General features: G+C 42.2%; 2 protein-coding genes across 3 annotated transcripts in view; one reads left to right on the forward strand and one right to left on the reverse strand.

The window, feature by feature from the left end:
• Nucleotides 1-17,845, reverse strand: part of CPEB3 (cytoplasmic polyadenylation element binding protein 3) — a 255,676-nt gene extending 237,831 nt beyond the window's left edge. For both annotated transcript variants that reach the window (XM_033224394.1, XM_033224380.1), the window contains exon 1: nt 17,661-17,845. The gene's annotated coding sequence lies outside the window, so the exon portion shown is untranslated. The remainder of the gene's footprint in view (nt 1-17,660) is intronic.
• A 35-nt stretch (nt 17,846-17,880) lies between these two features.
• MARCHF5 (membrane associated ring-CH-type finger 5) overlaps nt 17,881-19,698 on the forward strand; it is a 63,286-nt gene continuing 61,468 nt past the window's right edge. The window contains exon 1 of the mRNA XM_033224409.1: nt 17,881-18,263. Within this exon, the coding sequence (XP_033080300.1) occupies nt 18,229-18,263 (35 nt within the window). The 5' untranslated portion in view covers nt 17,881-18,228. The remainder of the gene's footprint in view (nt 18,264-19,698) is intronic.

The raw sequence follows: 19,698 nt of genomic DNA on the forward strand, positions 1-19,698 counted from the left end.
CTCTTATGGACATTAACTTCACGTGAATAAGAGAGACTTCAATCAATTCCATGATGAATAATTTCATGGCAGCTGTGATTAAAATGCTATGAAAAAGTAGAAGACATATGAAACTCCTGGTCTAGCGGGTCAGAAAGGATTTTCTGGAGTAACATCAGCCTTAAAGAACAAACTGATAAAGTGCAAAGGAAGTGCCTTCCACGCAAAGGGAATACCATGCTTCTTCCTAGCATTAGGATCTGAAGGAGAAGGAGGTGGTACATTCATGAAACTAAAGAAAGTCAGTAGCCAGGTGCTAGAGCTCAGAGTTCACCTGGGAAACAGCAGTGGGTAGAAGAGAATAAGAAGCTAGTAGGTAAGCAAGGGCAATACAAGGCCATTAGAAGTGACTTTTATATTACTTTTTTTTTTTTTTTTGACACAGGTTCTCACTCTGTTGCTCAGGCTAGAGTGCAGTGGTGTGATCTGGGCTCACTGCAGCCTCAACCTCCCAGGCTCAAGCAATCCTCCCACCTCAGCCTCCCAGGGAGCTGGGACTCCAGGTGTGCACCACCATGCCCAGCTAATTTCTGGGTTTTTTTTTTTTCTTTTTTTTTTTTTTTTTGTAGAGATGGGGTTTCGCCAGGTTGCCCAGGCTCATCTCAAGCTCCTGGGCTCAAGTGGTCCACCCATCTTGGCCTTCCAAAGTACTGGGATGCACCACTGGATCTGACTCTATTTTACTTTTTAAAAAACTTTTGGCCAGGCACGGTGGTTCACGCCTGTAATCCCAGTACTTTGGGAGGCCAAGGTGGGTGGATCCCCTGAGGTCAGGAGTTTTAGACCAGCCTGGTCAACATGGTGAAATCCTGTCTCTACTAAAAAGACAAAAATTAGCCGGGCATAGTGGAGAACACCTGCAGTCTCAGCCCCAGCCACTCGGGAGGCTGAAGCAGGAGAATCACTTGAACCTGAGAGACGGAGGTTGCAGTGAGCCAAGATTGCACCACTACACTCCAGCCTGGGCAATGGAGCAAGACTCTGTCTCAAAAAACAAATAAACAAACATCTTTTCATTTTAAAATAATTTCAGAATTACAAAAATGTTACAAAAACAAATTTCTCTACACTTTTTGCCCCATATTCTCCAAATGTTAACATCTTATATTATCACGGTATAATTATCAAAATCAGGAAATGAAAACTGATTCAATATTATTATCATGAGCTTATTTTACCAATTGACCCACTAATGTCCCACCCAGGACTTCAATTCACCATCACACATTCCATTTACTTGTCAAGTCTCTGTAGTCTCTTTTAATCTGGGACAGTTCCTCAGTCTTTGTCTTTCATGACCTTGACATTTTTGAAGAGCACTGGCCAGTTATTTGGCAGAATGACCCTCAGTTTTGGTTTACCTGATGTTTCCTCATGATTGAACTTAGGTCATACATAGTTTGTGCAATAATATCACAGAAGAGATGTTGTGTCCTTCTCAGAGCATCATATCGGAAGGAACATGGTGTGGATTTAACCCACAGTGGCTATTTAACTTTGATCACTTGGTTAAGATAATGTCTACCAGATTTGGCTACTATAAAACACCTACTGTATTGCCCTTTTTACTTAAATATCTTTGGGGAGACACTTTCTATGTAAATATCCTGTTAACATTCACCCACTAATTTTAGCATCCATTAATGATTCTTACCTGCATCATTTATTCTTGTGGTGTTTGCAAATGGTGATTTCGTATTTTTATCACCCCTTCAATTGGAATGTTACTATAAGGAAACGTTTTTCCTCCTCCCCTAATTTATTCACTTATTTTTATCAGTAGATATAAATAATTAATATTTATTTCTATGGGTCCATAATGGATTCGTATTTACTCTATGGGTTATAAATCATTATTATTATTATTTTGTTGTTCAAAATATCTGACTTGGTCATTGGTGTCCCTTCCAGTTGCTCCTGGGTTAAGCACGGCCCCATTACTTTTTTTAAGACTAGTCAAGTGTGGTAGTAAGAGGGGGAGAAAGAGTAGAACAATGAGATTGATCTGTAACTGATTGTGAACTGAGATAACTCACTAACTTTGGACAGACTCTCACCATTTTTTTTCATTATTCTATTCTATCCCATCATTTTTTTAGCACTTCCTTTTCTGGCACCGCAGATGTTCCAGGCTCCGGTACCTTTCCCGCCACAGTCTGCAATCAGCAAATTTCTCCAAAGATCTCTGTTTCCCTTTATTGGAGATAACACTAGGCATATTCATTGCTTCTAGGATGTCACTGCCTAATGCCCTCTCATTAGATAGAGTTAGAAACCATATATAGGCACACATCTCTATGTGGGTATCTAGCTATAAACTCAAGAGTATGTATTGATATCTTCAATTCCAATCCAACATTACAGAGTTCATTCTATCCTTAGAAGTCTCTTTTATTTCTTTCACCAAATATTTAGTGACCACCCTCCACGGGCCAGGCTCTGTGCTAGGTATTGTGGATACAGTAGAGGACAAAACAGGTATAGTCTCACACCCTTGCCTTCATGAAACTTAGATTCTAGCAAAGATCAATTTATGGATTATTTTCCTCTTCTCCAAAATTGTTAAATTTATGCTTTCTACCAGCTCACCAGGATTTAAACAGGTCACAGAAAGAATTTAATAAGGTGAGTAACATGATCAGGAGTTCATTACTTAAAAGGTCATTCTATTGGGTAGTCAATGGAGCAGAATGGACTGGACAGGCCAATTGCCAAATCAGTCGGAAAGAGGTGAAAGTGAATGTGGGGAGGCCAAATATGACACTGGTAATTACTCCTAGGTAAGAGATGCTGGTCAACTGGACAAGGGTAAACGAAAGGGAAATGAAAACAATAGGTGGATTTGAGAGATATTTAGGAGATAAATGAACCAGACCTGGTGACTGACTGGTGGGTAGGGGAATGTGGTAAGAGAGAAGGATGACTCCAGGAGAACTCCTAGGATTCTGGGAGTGTGTAAATATATTGGCTCAGATTTTCACATATTGTATTTTATCCTTTTATTTTTTCCCATCTAGGCCCTTTGTCTAGATCCATATACTGTAAATATGTCACTACATACTTGTCTCTTCTGTTAAACTGTATAACAACTGTATAATTACTGATACGTTTATTAACATTTTTGTATCGCCAATATCTCCTACAATATCTGGTATATAGTTGAAGCTCAATAAATAATGCTGAATAAATGATCAATTGAAGAGTTGATTGTCTTCAGACTTACCAAGATTTTAGCTATAATAAGGTCCAAAATTAGATATAATACCCTCACAAAGGCCTAAAATTCCTCAAGTAGAGGAAAACTACTTATGCTGAATACCCATTCTCTAAAAAAGGTGTGTCTTGGTCTATTAGTTTATTACGTATATTTTCTCTTCTATCAATTCATTTATCCTACCCAAGATTTAAAACCCAGATGTCATAAAATGGAGGTAAACATTTGACCATAACAATAAAATTTCACTTCACACCTATCAGATTGACAAAAATTAACACCTATTAATTGCCTACTCCTGGCAGAGGGTGAGGGTAAGGAGAGGCCTCTGTTTCCTCACCTGTTAAATGGAGCTATGATGCCTAGGTGAGATGTTTCTGGTGCCAAGTAGGCATTCAGGAAAGGCTGACACTTTTCCTTGCTCTTTTATATATACTCCTCCTTGAAGATCCAGTTCAAACCAGTCTTCTATTAGGACATCTTCCCAGACCACTCTAACATGCAGCAACTTCTTTTCCCTTCCCTGAGCTCCTAGGGTACCTAGCTGTAAAATTCTTCAGAAATTAATCATTGGTAGTACTGTGATTGCTCCTGTAATAAACCACTTCTACTGTTAACTATTCACATACTCTTATACTTTCTGAAGTCAGCTGATTCAAATGTCAGGCATGCCACTTACTTGCTATGATTTCATTTTCCCAATGTTCAATTTTCTCATCTATGAAATGAGAGGCATATCCACCAACCTGAAAGGGTTGTTGTCACCATCTGAGATAATGCATGTAAAGGGGCCAGCACATGCCCATTGTAGATGTTCAGTAAGTAGATGCCAAACAAGTGCTCCCTGAGTGCAGCTGTCATCTTTTCTCAAAAGTCAATCTCCTTCCAGTTATGGCATCTCAAAAACTGCCTCACACACGGCTGCTCTTGATATTTTTTTATACTTCACCTTGGTTATCTTGCCCACTTTATTACTTAAAGATTTGCCCCAATTTAGCATCATATAAATACAAGCACTACAAGGGTATTTTAGTATTTTGCTCTATGCCATCCTCATCACCTAAATAGTACCTGGAATATAAGTATATGCTCAACAAGTACCTGATAACAAATGTCGTTCTAGGGCCAGGCATGGTGGCTCATGGCTGTAATCCCAGCACTTTGGGAGGCCGAGGCGGGTGGATCATTTGAGGTCAGGAGTTCAAGACCAGCCTGGCCAACATGGTGAAACACCGTCTCTATTAAAAATACAAAAATTAGCTGGGTGTGGTGGTGCATGCCTGTAATCCCAGCTACTCAGGAGGCTGAGGCAAGAGAATTACTTGAACCAAGTGAGCCGAGGCTGCATCACTGCACTCCAGCCTGGGCAAGAGAGGGAGACTCTATCTCAAAAATAATAATAATAAAATAAAATAAATGTAGTTCTTTCTGAGGAGTTGCCTTTATTTAAGGTATACTGTCCTCACTTCGCTAAATGGCAAGGAAGATTGATGAGATGTTCCCTTCTTAGATTTTGAACTGTGAGTAGAATAAAAACAGGGTTGAACCCATGAGAGCATGGAATGTTCCTGCTACCACGATTCTCTGGGACGGCTACTACTCGACTGTTCCCAGCTTGATTCTCATGCCTTACCTTCAATCCTGTGAGCTCACCCATGTCCTTCCAGTGAATTTCCTTTTTGCTTAAGTTAGCTCTGGGTTTCTCAACCTCAGCACTGTTGATATTTTAGGCTATATCATCCTTTGTTGTGAGTGGCTCTCCTGTGCACCATAGTATGTTTAGCAGTATCCTTGGTCTCTACCCATCAGACGCCTGTAACATCTCTCAGTGTAACAATCAAAATGTCTCCAGACATTACCAAACAACCCCAAGTCGCTACTCAATTAGCTACAGTTGATTTCTGTGAAACAAAAAATCCTAAATGATGGATACTACATTCCGGGCAACTTTTCATTACTGGCCTATATAGAAATATCTCATTTGTTTACCAGCTCATGTTATATGGGTATGTCATAAATTATTGAGTAGTAAGTCTACTAACAGATTTTAAGGTTGCATCTGGTGTTACTATTAAATAACAGTTTTATGGAGCTATAATTCACTCACTTAAAGTGTACAATTCAGTGACTTTTAGTACATTCAGAGCTATGCAACAATCACTATAATCAACTTCAGACCATTTTCATCACCCCAAAAAGAAACCCCAATACAACTTAGTTGTCAACTCTAAATCTCCAACTTCTCCAGCCCTAAGCAACCATTAATCTACTTTCTTTGTATATTTGCCTAGGAATTATAGAATATGTGATATTTTGTGACTGGCTCCTGTCACATAGCAAAATGTTTTCAAGGTTCATCCAGGTTCATCCATGTTATAGCATGTATCAGTACTTCATTCTTTTTCATTATCAAATATTCCATTGTATGGACATTCCACATTTTATCCATTAATCAGTTGATGGACATTTGGGTTGTTTCCACTTTTGGCTATTATGAATAATGATGCTTTTTTTTTTTTTTTTTTTTTGAGATGGAGTTTCGCTCTTGTTGCCCAGATTGGAGTGCAATGGCACAATCTCAGCTCACTGCAACCTCCGCCTCCCAGTTTCAAGCTATTCTCCTGCCTCAGCCTCCGGAGTAGCTGGGATTACAGGCATCTGCCACCGCTCCCGGCTAATTTTTGTATTTTTAGTAGAGATGGGGTTTTGCCATGTTGGCCAGGCTGGTCTTGAACTCCTGACCTCAGGTGATCCACCCGCCTTGGCCTTCCAAAGTGCTGGGATTTCAGGTGTGAGCCACCACACCTGGCCCATAATGCTGCTATTAACATTCATGTAATTTCTTTGGTTTTCTTGTAAAATAACAAGAAAAAGTAAAAACATTCATGTATAAGTGTTTGTGTAGGTATATGTTTTCATTTCTCTGGTATATACCTGTGAATAGAATTGCTGGGCTATATGGTAACTCTATGTTTAACATTTTGAGAAAATGCCAGACTGTTTTCCAAAGCAGCTGTACCATTTTAACCTCCCACTAATAGTATATGAGGGTTCCAATTTCTTCACATTCTTGTCAATTCTTGTTATTAGCCATCCTATGATGGCTAGTCATCCTAGTGAGAGTGAAGTGGTATCTCATTTTGGTTCTGATTTACATTTCTCTGATTAATGATGGTGACCATCTTTTCACATGCTTATTGGCCATTTATATACCTTCTTTGGAGAAATATTTATTCAGATCCTTTAATTATTTTACATTATTGAGTTGAAGAGATTTTTTATACATAAAAACCTTTCAGATACGATTTTCAAACATTTGTTCCCATTCTATGTCTTTTCACTTTCTTAATATTATCCTTTCCAGCAAAAAATGTTTTGAATAAGTTCAATTTATCTATTCTTTCTTTTGTTGCTTATGCTTTTGTTATTAACCTAATAAAACACAGTATAATCCCAGGTCATGTAGATTTATACCTGTGTTTACTTCTAAGAGTTATATAGTGTGAGATCTTACATTTTGGTCTTTCATCCATTTTGAATTAATTTTTGTTTCTGATGTGGGTAGGGATGCAACATCATTCTTTCACAAGTGGATATCTAGCTGTGCCAGCTTAATTTGTTAGAAATACTATTCTTTCCTCCATTAGACTATTTTGGCATCCTTGTCAAAAATCTATTGACTATAAAAGTAAGGGCTTATTTCTGGACTCTTCATCCTGTTTCACTGATCTAAATTCTATTCTTATGCCACCACCACATTGTCTTGATTATTGTAGCTTAATAGGGAGTTTTAAAATCAGGACATGTGAGTCCTCAAATTTTGTTCTTCTCTTTCAAGATTCTTTTGGTGGTTGGGCGCAGTGGCTCACGCCCATAATCCCAACACATTGGGAGATCAAGGTGGGTGGATCATTTGAGGTCAGGAGTTCGAGACCAGCATGGCCAACATGGTGAAACCCCACCTCTACTAAAACTACAAAAATCAGCTGGGCATGGTGGCAAGTGCCTGTAGTCCCAGCTACTCGGGAGGCTGAGGCAGGAGAATCACTTGAACGTGGGACATGAAGGTTGCAGTGAGTTAAGATCGTGCCACTGTACTCCAGCCTGGGGGACAGAGCAAGACTCTGCCTTAAAAAACAGAAAGGCCGGGCGCAGGGGCTCACGCCTGTAATCCCAGCACTTTGGGAGGCCAAGGCGGGTGGATCACGAGGTCAGGAGTTTAAGACCAGCCTCACCAAAATGGTGAAACCCCATCTCTACTAAAAATACAAAAATTAGCCAGGTATGGTGGCACACACCTGTAATCCCAGCTACTCAGGAGGTTGAGGCAGAGAATTACCTGAACCCAGGAGGTGGAGGTTGCAGTGAGCTGAGATCGCGCCACTGCACTCCAGCCTGGGCAACAGAGCGAGTCTCCATCTCAAAAAAAAAAAAGATTATTTTGGCTATTCTGGGCCACCTGAATTTCCATACAAATTTTAGGATTAGATTGTCATTTTCTATAAAGAAGTCAGATGGAATTTTGATAGGGACTGCACTGAATCTGTAAATCAGTTTAAGGAGTACTGCCATCTTAAAAACAGTAAATCTTCCAACGAACATGAGATTCTTTCTAATTATATCTTTAATTTCTTACAACAATATTTTTTACTTTTCAGATGTTATACACTTCTTGTGTTAAATTTATTCCTAAACATTTTATTCTTTGTAATGCCTTTATAAATCAAATTGTTTTCCATTCATATCTGGATTGTTCATTGCTAATTTACATAAACACAACACATTTTTGCACATTGAGCTTATATCCTACAACTTTGCTGAATTCATTTATTGGTTCTAACAGGTGTTTTCACTTTTTTTGATTCTTGGAATTTTCTAAACACAAGATCATTTCATCTACAAACAGAGATAGTTTTACTTCTTCCTTTCCAATGTGGATGCCTTTTATTTCTTTTACTTGACTAACTGACCTGGCTAGAACCTCCACTACAATGTTGAATATAGGTTGTAAGAGGACATATTCTTGCCTTGTTCCTGATCATAGGGGGAAAGCACTCAATCTTTCACCATCAGGCATGATGTTGGCTATGGATTTTTTTGTAGATGCACTTTATCAAGTTGAGGAAGTTCCTTTCTATTCCTGAGTGGTCTTTTTCTCTTCCTCTTACAAGCAAGCTGCAATTGGAAATAACAGAGCAGTGAACACCCTGGCTTTTGCTTCAGGGCCCAAAATGTTTAATACTTGCTTTCTGACACATTCCCAAAATGTTGCTTGATTTTTCTTATTTTTCAGTAAATTATATTCCTATTTGTTTGAGTTCTAGGTAACACACAATGGCTGCAGTCTGTGTTTTTCCAAAGCTCTATCGTCCCCCTTTGATAATCCACTTTCATTTTTCCTTCACAGTACTCCAGCGTATGTCTATTTATAGCACTTCATACTTTAGATTCATTGCCATCTTTATTCCTTGCAACAGAAGATCTGCCATTGTGAGCAGGGACCACTACTAATTTCTGTAAAGGCTTGAGATCAACAGAGGTTTGGGATAATAGCAAACTTTTAAAGTCAAGTTTTAGGAGCAACAGCTATTAATCAATTTAGGGTAAAGAACCTCACCAGGAGGGAAAAAAATAAAGAGCAAAAAAACAGGCAAAGGTACTTATAAAAATAAAACCTAGGGAGGTCAAGATGGGTGGATCGCTTGATTGCTTGAACCCAGGAGTTTGAGACCAACCTGTACAACATGGCGAAACCCCGTCTCTACTAAAAATACAAAAATTAGCCAGGTGTGGTGGCGCGTGCCTGTAATCCCAGCTAACTGGGGAGGTTGAGGCATGAGAGTCACTTGAACCTGGGAGACAGAGGCTGCAATAAGCCAAGATTGCACCATTGCACTCCAGCCTGGGTGATAGATTAAGACTCCATCAGAAAGAAAGAAAGAAGGAAGGAAAGAAGGAAAGAAGGAAAGAAAAGAGGGACAGAGGGAAAGAAAGAAGGAAGGAAGGAAGGAGGAAGGAAGGAAGGAAGGAGGAAGGAAGGAAGAAGAAAGAAAAAGAAAGAAAGTGAGAGAGAGAGAGAGAGAAAGAAAGAAAGAAAGAAAGAGAAAGAAAGAGGAAGGAGGGAGAGAGGGAGGGAGGGAGGGAGGGAAGGGAGGGAGGGAGGGAGGGAGGGAGGGAAGGAGGAAGGGAAAATACTGTAGACGTTAAAGCAGTAAAACATTCTGGGAACCGAAGTCTCCTCTTAATGTCCTTTAGAGAGTAACAGGGACATCATCCACTTCAACTACTTAACCTATATAAGGATAATCAAAAACTAATAGCCATGTGAAAGCAAACTTCTGAAAATGCTTACAGACCAAGGTCAAGTTACTCAGACCTAGCCAAGGCCTAACTTATTTCTGTTTCCAACCCACCATACATACCACTCCAAGATTAATCCCCTAAATCAGCCAGCACAGTGGTTCATGCCTGTAATACCAGAACTTTGGGAGGCGGAGGTGGTTGGATCACTTCAGCTGAGGAATTCAAGGCCAGTTTGAGCAACATGGCGAAACCCTGTCTTTACAAAAAATACAAAAAATTATCTGGGTATGGCAGCGTGTGCCTGTAATCCTAGCTACCCAGGAGGCTGAGGTGGGAGGATCACCTGAGCCCGGTGGGCAAGGCCACAGTGAGCCATGATTTCACCACGGCACTCCAGCCTGGGCGACAGTGAGGCTGTCTCAAAAAAAAAAAAAAAAAAAAAAAAAAAATCCCCTAAATCACTCTCACCTTTACTGAAGAACTGTCAGTAATAATTATTAAGAGCCCTTAACCACATGTCTGGCCTTGTACCGAACAATTTAAATGAATTTTCTCATTTACTCCTCCCAGGAATTCAAAAAGGGAGGTTTTATAATTCTCCCTGCTTCTGCTGGAGATGAGGAATCTGACTAAAAAGAGATTCTGTAACCTGCCCAAATCAAATCGCCAAGCTTCTGAGTATCAATGTTAAGACTCAAACCTACGTTATCTTTGCAGAGATTCTCTAACATTAACAATCACTTAGAGAACTTGTTAAAAAGACAGCTAATTAGGCACCACTGCAGGGCATACAGATCAAAATTTCCAGGGCAGTTTTCTGATTCATAGCAGGTTTAGGAACCACTACAAGTTAACTTCCCAGTTCCTACAGAATGGGGTCTGTTTCTTTTTTCTTTTTTTTTTTTTTTTTGAGACAAGGTCTCACTCTGTGGCCCAGGCTGGTGTGCAGTGGCATGATCTCGGCTCACTGCAACCTCCGCCTCCCTGGTTCAAGCAATTCTCCTGCCTCAGCCTCCCGAGTAGCTGGGATTACAGATGCTCGCCACCACACCTAGCTATTTTTTTGTATTTTTAGTAGAGACGGGGTTTCACCATGTTGGCCAGGCTGGTTGCAAACTCCTGACCTCAGGTGATCCACCTGCCTCGGCCTCCCAAACTGCTGGGATTACAGGTGTGAGCCACTGTGCCTGGCCCAGAATGGGGTCTCTTTTCTTTTTTTTTTTTTTTTTTTTTTTTTTTTTTATCTGAGACAGAATCTCACTCTGTCGCCAGGCTGGAGTGCAGTGGTGCAGTCTCGGCTTACTGCAACCTCCGTCTCCCAGGTTCAAGCAATTCTCCTGCCTTAGCCTCTTGAGTAGCTGGGACTACAGGCGCACACCACCACACCCAGCTAATTTTTGTATTTTTAGTAGAGACAGAGTTTCACCATTTTGGCCAGGATGGTCTCCATCTCTTGACCTCGTGATCAGACCAACTCAGCCTCCCAAAATGCTGGGATTACACACATAAGCCATCACGCCAGGCCAGAATGGGATCTATTTCCTATGCCTAAACCCTCCCACAAGCAGCTTCCTTCTCTCCTAGGATAGGGCAAAATTCCTTAAACTGGCATACAAAGCTCTGTGCTTCATAGCCTGTCATTCGGTGATATTTTTGGTTTTCTCTTGCCTCAAGATCTCCTTTTTGTTTCAGTTCTTCTATTCATCATTTCCTTCACAAGACATTTGCACACGCTGTTCTTTGGCCTGGAATGTTCTTCCCTCTTCCCTTTATCTAGTTAATGCCTGTTTTTCTTGGGGTCTCAGTATAACAGACACTTCCTCAGAAAAACTTTCCATGACCTCCTGGTCTAAGTCAAATCCTAGTTATAATCACTCACAACACTATGTACCACATTTGCAATTTGATACATTTATTTATGTGATAATCCCTCTCATGATAAACTATAAACCCCACAAACAAGGTAAAAACTGTGCTTGTTTTTGCTCATCATTGTATCTTTAGTCCCTAGCTTAGTGCCTGCCACATACAATCAATATTTGTTAAATGAATTAATAGATTCAAGGTTTTTTAACTATTCTCCCAATTTAACCAGTTGTCTTCCTCCATTTTATGCTACTATAACAGAATACCTGAGAATAAGTAATTTATAAAGAAAAGAAATTTACTTGGTTCACAGTTCTGGAGGCTGGGAAGTCCAAGATCAAGGGGCAGAAACTGGTGAGAGCCTTCCTGCTGCACCATAATGCGGCAGAAGGAATCACATGGTGAAAGTGCAACACAGAGAGCAAGAGAAGACCAAACTCACTTTCACAACAAACCTGCTCTCAAGATAATGAACTCTTTCCCTTGATAACTATATTAATCCATTCATGAGGGCAGACCCCTCACAACCTCATCACCTCTTAAAAATCCCATCTCTCAAGACTGCTGTATTAGAGTTTAAGTTTCTTTCTTTTTCTTTTCTTTTTTTTTTTTTTTTTTTTGAGACAGAGTCTCACTCGGTTGCCCAGGTTGGAGTGTAGTGATGCGATCTCAGCTCACTGCAACCTCCGACTCCCGGGTTCAAGTGATTCTCCTGCCTCAGCCTCCCGAGTAGATGGGATTATGGGCACACACCACCATGCCTGGCTAATTTTTGTATTTTTAGTAGAGATGGGGTTTCACTATGTTGGCCAGGCTGGTCTCCAATTCCTGACCTCAAGTGATCCGCCCGCCTCAGCCTCCCAAAGTGCTGGGATTACAGGCGTGAGCCACCATGCTCAGCCAGAATTTAAGTTTCTAGCATATGAACACTGAGGTACACATTCAAACCACAGCACCAGCCCTTTGTATTTTCCACTTACATAACAGAGATCTATAGTTCAAGTTATAAAGGACAACTTCTTTCTTTACATCCTTTCATCCTCACCCAGACCCAAGATCCTTCTTTACCTCTTCACCCACATAATTACTCCTCTTGCTACAAAGTAGAGCCTAAATGGGTTTTACAAAGCTCTCTTTAACGCACCAGTCCACAACATTTTCCAGGGGAACTTCTACATCACTCTAAATTTCTATGCCGTTTATTTGACATTTCCTCAAATGCTATCATGCCATGTTATCATTATACAGTATTTCATTATTATACCCTGTTTTATTTGCTTTTTTCTTTTTTTTTTGAGAAGGAGTCTTGCTGTGTCCCCAGGCTGGAGTGCTCTGTCCCAGGCTGGTGTGCAGTGGTGCGATCTCAGCTCATTGCAAGCTCTGCCTCACAGATTCATGCCATTCTCCAGCCTCAGCCTCCCAAGTGGCTGGGACTACAGGTGTCTGCAACTAAGTCCAGCTAATTTTTTGTATTTTTAGTAGGGACAGGGTTTCACCATGTTAGCCAGGATGGTTTCGATCTTCTGACCTCGTGATCTGCCCACCTCAGCCTCCCAAAGTGCTGGGATTAAAGGCATGAGCCATCATGCCCAACCTGCTTTTATTTTTCTAAATGCAAACATATTTAGTTATGTAGATTGTATGCCCCTGAAGGGTAGCTGTAGGCCAGGCACAGTGACTCATGCCTGTAATCCCAGCACTTTGGGAGGCCAAGGCAAGTGGATCACTTGAGGTCAGGAGTTCGATACCAGCCTGGCCAACATGGAAATATAAAAATTAGCTGCGCGTGGTAATACACGCCTGTGATCCCACCTATTCGGGTGGCTGAGGCATGAGAATCACTTGAACCTGGGAGTGGGAGGTTGCAGTGCGCTGAGATGACACCACTGCACTCCAGCCTGGGCAGCAGAGCAAGACTCTATCTAAAAAAAAAAAAAAAAAGTAGGTATAGTTGTATAGCTTAATTTGCTACTAGCGTACCTATGCATATATTTTCTGGAAACACCTGCTGAAGGAATTAATGAAAAAAAAAAAACTTTCTGTAGCTTGGAATGAGGACTCAGCCTGCAGCTTATCACCAAAATTGGCAATTAACAGTTCTCCTTAGAGGGCACCTAAAAATATTATACCATTTCTATAAGGAATACTCCAGGCCCGTTTTTGGTGGACAGTTCAAAACAAGTGTGATGGAAGAACGTTAGAGTGATATATTATTTTAAATTTTCTGACATATTTACAGCAGTTCATAGTTATCTCTAAATCCATTACAGAATTATTAAAATAGTGGTGTGTGCCTATAATCCCAACTCTTTAGAACTTTACATTGTCAAGTTTTGTTCTTCTCCTGTGAACTAGGGAGAATCTTTAAATATTTTCTGTAGGTTAATTTCTATTTCAAAACATATCTCTGAGGAAAAAGATGTTTTTGGCTATAGTCATGCTGGTTACTCTCTTGGCTGAATATCATTTATCACAGACTTTTTTTTTTTTTTTTTTTTTGAGACAGAGTCTCACTCTGTTGCCAGGCTGGAGTGCAGTGGCATGATCTCGGCTCACTGCAACCTCGGCCTCCCGGGTTCAAGCGATTCTCCTACCTCAGCCTCCTGAGTAGCTGGGACTACAGGTATGTGCCACTATCATAGATTTTCAACCCTATATATAAATGCAGGAGTGCATTTCAATGTAGTTTTGGTCAGACTAAGGTCTAAATAATTGAGACATTTTTTCCTTCAAAATCATAGAATATATTTTAATTCCAATTATTCTAAGTCTTACTGGAAAAGCTAAGAGCCACAAAAAACAAAGTTGACGAACAATATTGAAATTCAGACAATATGTGTCACCCATTTCAAATGTTAGGATTAATTTATTTCCTGAGTTTTATGAATCACTATTTTTGCCCATACTACTAAGAAGGAAAGTTTGATAATAAAGAATTATCAGTTATCTGCTTATATGTTTCTTTTTAGATACCTTATGAACATTTTATGTGGAGCTAATTACTCTTTTAAAAACTTTATTGAGATGTAATTTACGTAACATTAAAATTCACCCATTTTAAGTGTCCAATGGGTTTTTTCAGTATATTTACAGAGCTTTGCCACTGTTACCATAATCTAATTTTATCTTATTTGTGATATAATTCACAAAATTATATAACCAGAACCACTATCTAATTCTAGAACATTTTCATCCCTCTAATAAGGAAACTCACATTCATTAGCAGTCACTCCCCATTTCTCCCCAACCCCTTCAGCCCTATGCAATCACTAACCTACTTTCCGTCTCTATGGAGTTGCCTATTCTTGACATTTCATGCAAATAGAATCACACAATATGTAGTCTTTGTGACCGGTTCCTCTCACTTGGCATAATGTTTTCAAGGTTCTTTCATGTTATAGCATGTATCGTAACTTTACTCCTTGTTTTCTCCTAATAATATTCTATTGTATGATATACTACATGTGGTTTATCCATTCATCAATTGGTGGACATTTGGGTTTCCATTTCTTGGTTATCAAGAATAATGCTGTAGGCCAGTGGCTTTGGCTCACGCCTGTAATCCCAGCACTTTGGGAGGCCGAGGTGGGAGGATTGTTTGCGCTCATGAGTTCGAGACCAGCCTGGGCAACATGGCAAAACACCATCTCTACAAAAAAAAATTTTTTTAAGCCAGACATGGTGGCACACCCCTGTAGTCCTAGCTACTTGGGGGGCTTAAGCAGGGGGATCACTTGAACCCGAGGCTGAGGATGTAGTGAGTTGGCACCACTGCACTCCAGCCTGGATGACAAAGTGAGACCCTGTCAAAAAAAAAAACAAAACAAACAAAAAAAAAAACAGAATAATGCTCCTATAAACATTCACAAACAAGATTTTGTGTAGATACATGTTTTCATTTCTCTTAAAAATACCTAGAAGTGGAATTACTGGATCACATGCTAATCACTCTTTAGACCAGTAACAGGATTTTTTTTTTTTACTTCAAAAGGTTTTTGACACAGCCAGGAAGCTGACTTTTCATAAAAATGCAAACATAAAATCCATTTGTTGGTATAATAAGGTCAATTTACACACGTCTTCGCTATCAACAAAATGTATCATATTTTCCAATTTCAGTTGAAATAGAAATTCTAACAATGGGTAAGATCTTAGAGTCTCGGAGTTTGTACTAGCGTACTTAACCATATGCTGGGAGAAAATTCTGTTTTAAGCAGAAAGTATGTATCCAACTCCTATGGCTGACAACTGCTTAAGAAATAAGTACACAATAAGGTTATACTGACACAGCACAAGGAGCAAAAAATAATAATTTAAAATGTTAAGACACTGGGCTGGGCATGGTGGCTCACATCTATGATCCCAGCCCAATGGGAGGCCGAGGCAGGCAGATCACCTGAGACCAGGAGTTCAAGATCAGCCTGGTCAGCTTGGTAAAATCCCGTCTCTGACAAAAACACAAAAGTTAGCCAGGCAGGGTGGTGCAAGCCTGTATTCCCAGCTACTCCAGAGGCTGGGGCAGGAGAATCACTTGAATCCGGACACGGAGATTGCAGTGAGCCAAGATGGTGCCACTGCACTCCAGCCTGAGCAACACAGCGAGACTCTGTCTCAAAAAAATAAAATAGGCTGGGCGCAGTGGCTCACGCCTGTAATCCCAGCACTTTGGGAGACCGAGACAGGCTGATCACCCGAGCTCAGGAGTTCGAGACCAGCCTGGACAACATATAGTGAAACCCTGTCTCTACTAAAAAATACAAAAATTAGCTGGGTGTGGTGGCACATACCTGTAGTCCCAGCTACTTGAGAAGCTGAGGCAGAAGGATCCCTTGAACCCAGGAGGCGGACCTTGCAGTGAGCCAAGATAGCACTACTGCACTCCAGCCTGGGCAACAGAGCAAGACTCTCCAAATAAATTAATTAAATAAAATATTAGACACTGGCCACATGCGGTGACTCACGCCTGTAATCCCAACACTTTGGGAGACTGATGCGGGTGGATCGCTTGAGCCCAGGCGTTCCAAGACCAGCCTGGGCAACAAGGTGACAAGGCGAAACCGCGTCTCTACAAAAATATATATATATTATATATCATATAATATCATATGTATATATTATGTAACATATTATATATGTTACATAATATATATTACGTAATATATAATACAAATATATATAAAATATTAGACATCCGGATTATACTACTCATTTTCTTTCCCTAGGAGGCGTGTGTGTGTGTGTGTGTGTGTGTGTGTGTGGTGGGGGGGGTGCTGTTTCTCAAAAGCATATTTCAAAAATTGGAGGCCAAGTAAACTTCTGGTCACATTTCTGGGGGTTTGTTTTTCCCAGCAATGACCGCTCTAGTTCAAATATACTTTGTAAATTTTGAACAGATAATGAAAAGTTGATTGTAAAACTCTACATTTAAAAAGAGCTTTAAAAACACATTTTCATTTTTAAAAAAATCAAACATCTTGCAGCAGAAATTAGACATAATCAAGGGAAAACTACCAGCGTCCTACCAATCACAACCCTAGAGAAAATGCCACAGGTCGTCCAAAAAACGCATTCGTTTGAGCCAACAGCTCTTTCCTCCCGCCAAAGCTATCCCTCGAACGTCAGAAGCTGACCCAAGGAGTGACTGATGATTTCTCCTTTTTGATTCCCCCTCACCCCTGCCACTCCCAATCCACCTGCTTTAAGGTGTCAACGCGACTACAAACGGTTAACAGTGACCAGCAGCAGAGAGAGAAACAAACATCTCTGACAACCCACAGCTGAGTAAGCAAGAGCTGTTTATTCACCAACGTGTTCCATTTGGAGACTGTCGGCGAGCCCTGGAAAGCCCAAGCACATTTGAGAAGGTTCCTGGAGAGGGAGAGAATCATCTTTCCTTCCCCCGACTCCCCAGCCCAAACACACACTGAGAGACTCGGGTGTAAATCGTCTGGTCCAGGCAGTCCCGACTTGCCCGCCCCCTCAAGAAAAACCTCACGCACCAAAGCAGCCGACCCCTTGCGGGGGTGGTATAATTCCCCCAAAATGGGCTCTGCCGAAGGAGAGGCTGGCTGCAGCGCTTCGGAAGGAGTTACTGCCACCCCCACTGCCCGCCCTGACGCCACGGCCGGGGCTGGGGGACCCTGATGAGAAATGGTCCTTCAGCCCCCTCCCCTCACCTGGCTCGGTCCCACCTGAGGGCAAGAGCGGAGGCAAAAAGAAACGGGCAGGGAGGGCTGACCTTGTTGCTACTGACAGTGGAGCGGCGCATCCTGCTGCTTCCTGGAAAGCGGCCCGAAAGACATTTTTTGCCCCTGGAGGAAGGAAACGGGAGGGCGCCGGCCGGACGGCGGCGGGCGCGGAGGCGTTGGTCCGGGCAGGCTGTGCAGCCTCTAAGCGGACGGTCCGAGGACTACATCTCCCAGGCTGCTTTGGGCCGCCCTGCGTCGTAACCCCGGCGCGCACGGAGGCGGTGACTCTTACCTCACAAAGGTAGCTCCTCCGCCGGCAGCAACTCGGCGCCTGCGGTCCATGGACCGGAACCTCGGGCCGACGGACAGGAACCTGGGCCGCGATCGCCGCCTCCCCGCCTCAGGCTCCTCCTCCTCGTTCTCCGCCGCCTCCACCGGACGCCCGCAGGCCCCGCACCGCCGCCGCCCGGCTATCGCAGCTGCCCCGGGAAGCTGGGTGACGGGTTCGCGGCTGCCGCCGGACTGCGGCCTACCCCGCCGTCTCTCAGTGCTATTGTCCCTGGGCCTGGCTTTGAGCGGGTCCACTGGGGAGGGCCGAGTGCGCCGGCTTCGCGGAAGATGCCGGACCAAGCCTTACAGCAGATGCTGGACAGGTACGGGCAGCTGTTGGGGGGGACCGGGAGCCGCCGACCCTCGCTCTGGCCCTGCCGGCGCCCGCCCTCTAGGCTCTTGGTGAGCAGAACCCGGCGTGCCGGGAGGAGTTCCACGGCCAGGGGGCCGTGAGAGGGGCAGAAAGTTTGGAGTCTAGACTTGGGGGAGGACAGAACGAGTGGCCTGGGTCGTAGACGTTGGGTGAAACTTAGCTAAGGAGTGGCGTCTGGTTTCTTTGGAACCCCGTTTTGACGTGAGAGGGACTCATGTTAATCCACAAAATTAGTTTTCCTTACCCTCTTCCCCTTCCCCTTCCTCCCTCCCCAACTTGTAAAGTGTCAGCGATGTCACTGGCAAGAAGAACCGGGTTATCTTTCAGGGGAATGACCCCCTTACAATTTTAAGTCTCTGTCTGAGAACCAATGATAAACATTCTTTTAGAAAGCCTGATAGGCTGATTTCGTTCTCTCCCCTTTCCCTGAGCCCGCAATTCCCCCCCCCCACCCCACCCCCGCCCCATCCCGTCCCCACCTCCGAACTGTAAGGTCAGAATATCCGCAAGGGAGCTTTAACGGTCAGACTAAAGTAGAGGTTATGGAAAACAGCCAGATGAGTCCAATGCTGAACACTTAGTGTACTTGGCGATCGTTGGGTTCATTGAAAACGTTTCAGCTCGTACAAGAGTCCAGTTGCCCATTCTTGGGGGGCCCCAGTCTGTAAAACTCTTTGTGAAGTCGGGTGCACCGCCCTCTGCTGTTGAAATTCTAGTCCGTGGGTTCTACCATGAGTTTTTGGAGACTCTAGATCCACATTTTCCCCCCAGCCAAGTCTTACTTTCTGGCATAGCAAGTTGTACAAGCTAATTCATGATGTTTGTGGTTGCTTACAATTCTCAGCAGACATCACTTGCCACCCATTTCAGCAGGTGGTACCAACTCTTTGTACTCAGTAAAATTCCAACTGTAAGGTGTTAAATGAAGGCCCTCCCTTGAGTTTATACCCAGTTAAATGCTGTTTGGGTCTGCCACACCCAGAACACAAGTGACCCAAGTGTACACATCCTTCCAGAGTGACAGACATTTTTTTGGAGCTTAGAATTTTGAGCCATCTCAATTGATAGAAATTATGTCACTAATTTTTTTCAGTTGAGATAACTGGTGATTGATCCAGCCCTGTTTCAGGTCAACATTCTGACAATTGTATTGACTACCCTTTTATATATGTGTGTGGTTTATAAGCTCTTGGAAGGCGGAAACTTACTCACTATTTATCTTGAATCCCAGAACAGAGCCTGGTACTCAATAGGTAATCAGTAAGTATTTGCTGTATGAACTGACGCACAAACTTATTTGTCAGTTTCCCCAGTTGTCTAGGGGTCTGATAATTTACCAGGTTTTCCTTTCATTGTAAATTGGCAAATTAAAATATGCCCAGAGG

This window comes from Trachypithecus francoisi, unplaced genomic scaffold (assembly GCF_009764315.1).
Source record: "Trachypithecus francoisi isolate TF-2019V2 unplaced genomic scaffold, Tfra_2.0 Contig01436, whole genome shotgun sequence".
NCBI classification, from domain to species: domain Eukaryota; kingdom Metazoa; phylum Chordata; class Mammalia; order Primates; family Cercopithecidae; genus Trachypithecus; species Trachypithecus francoisi.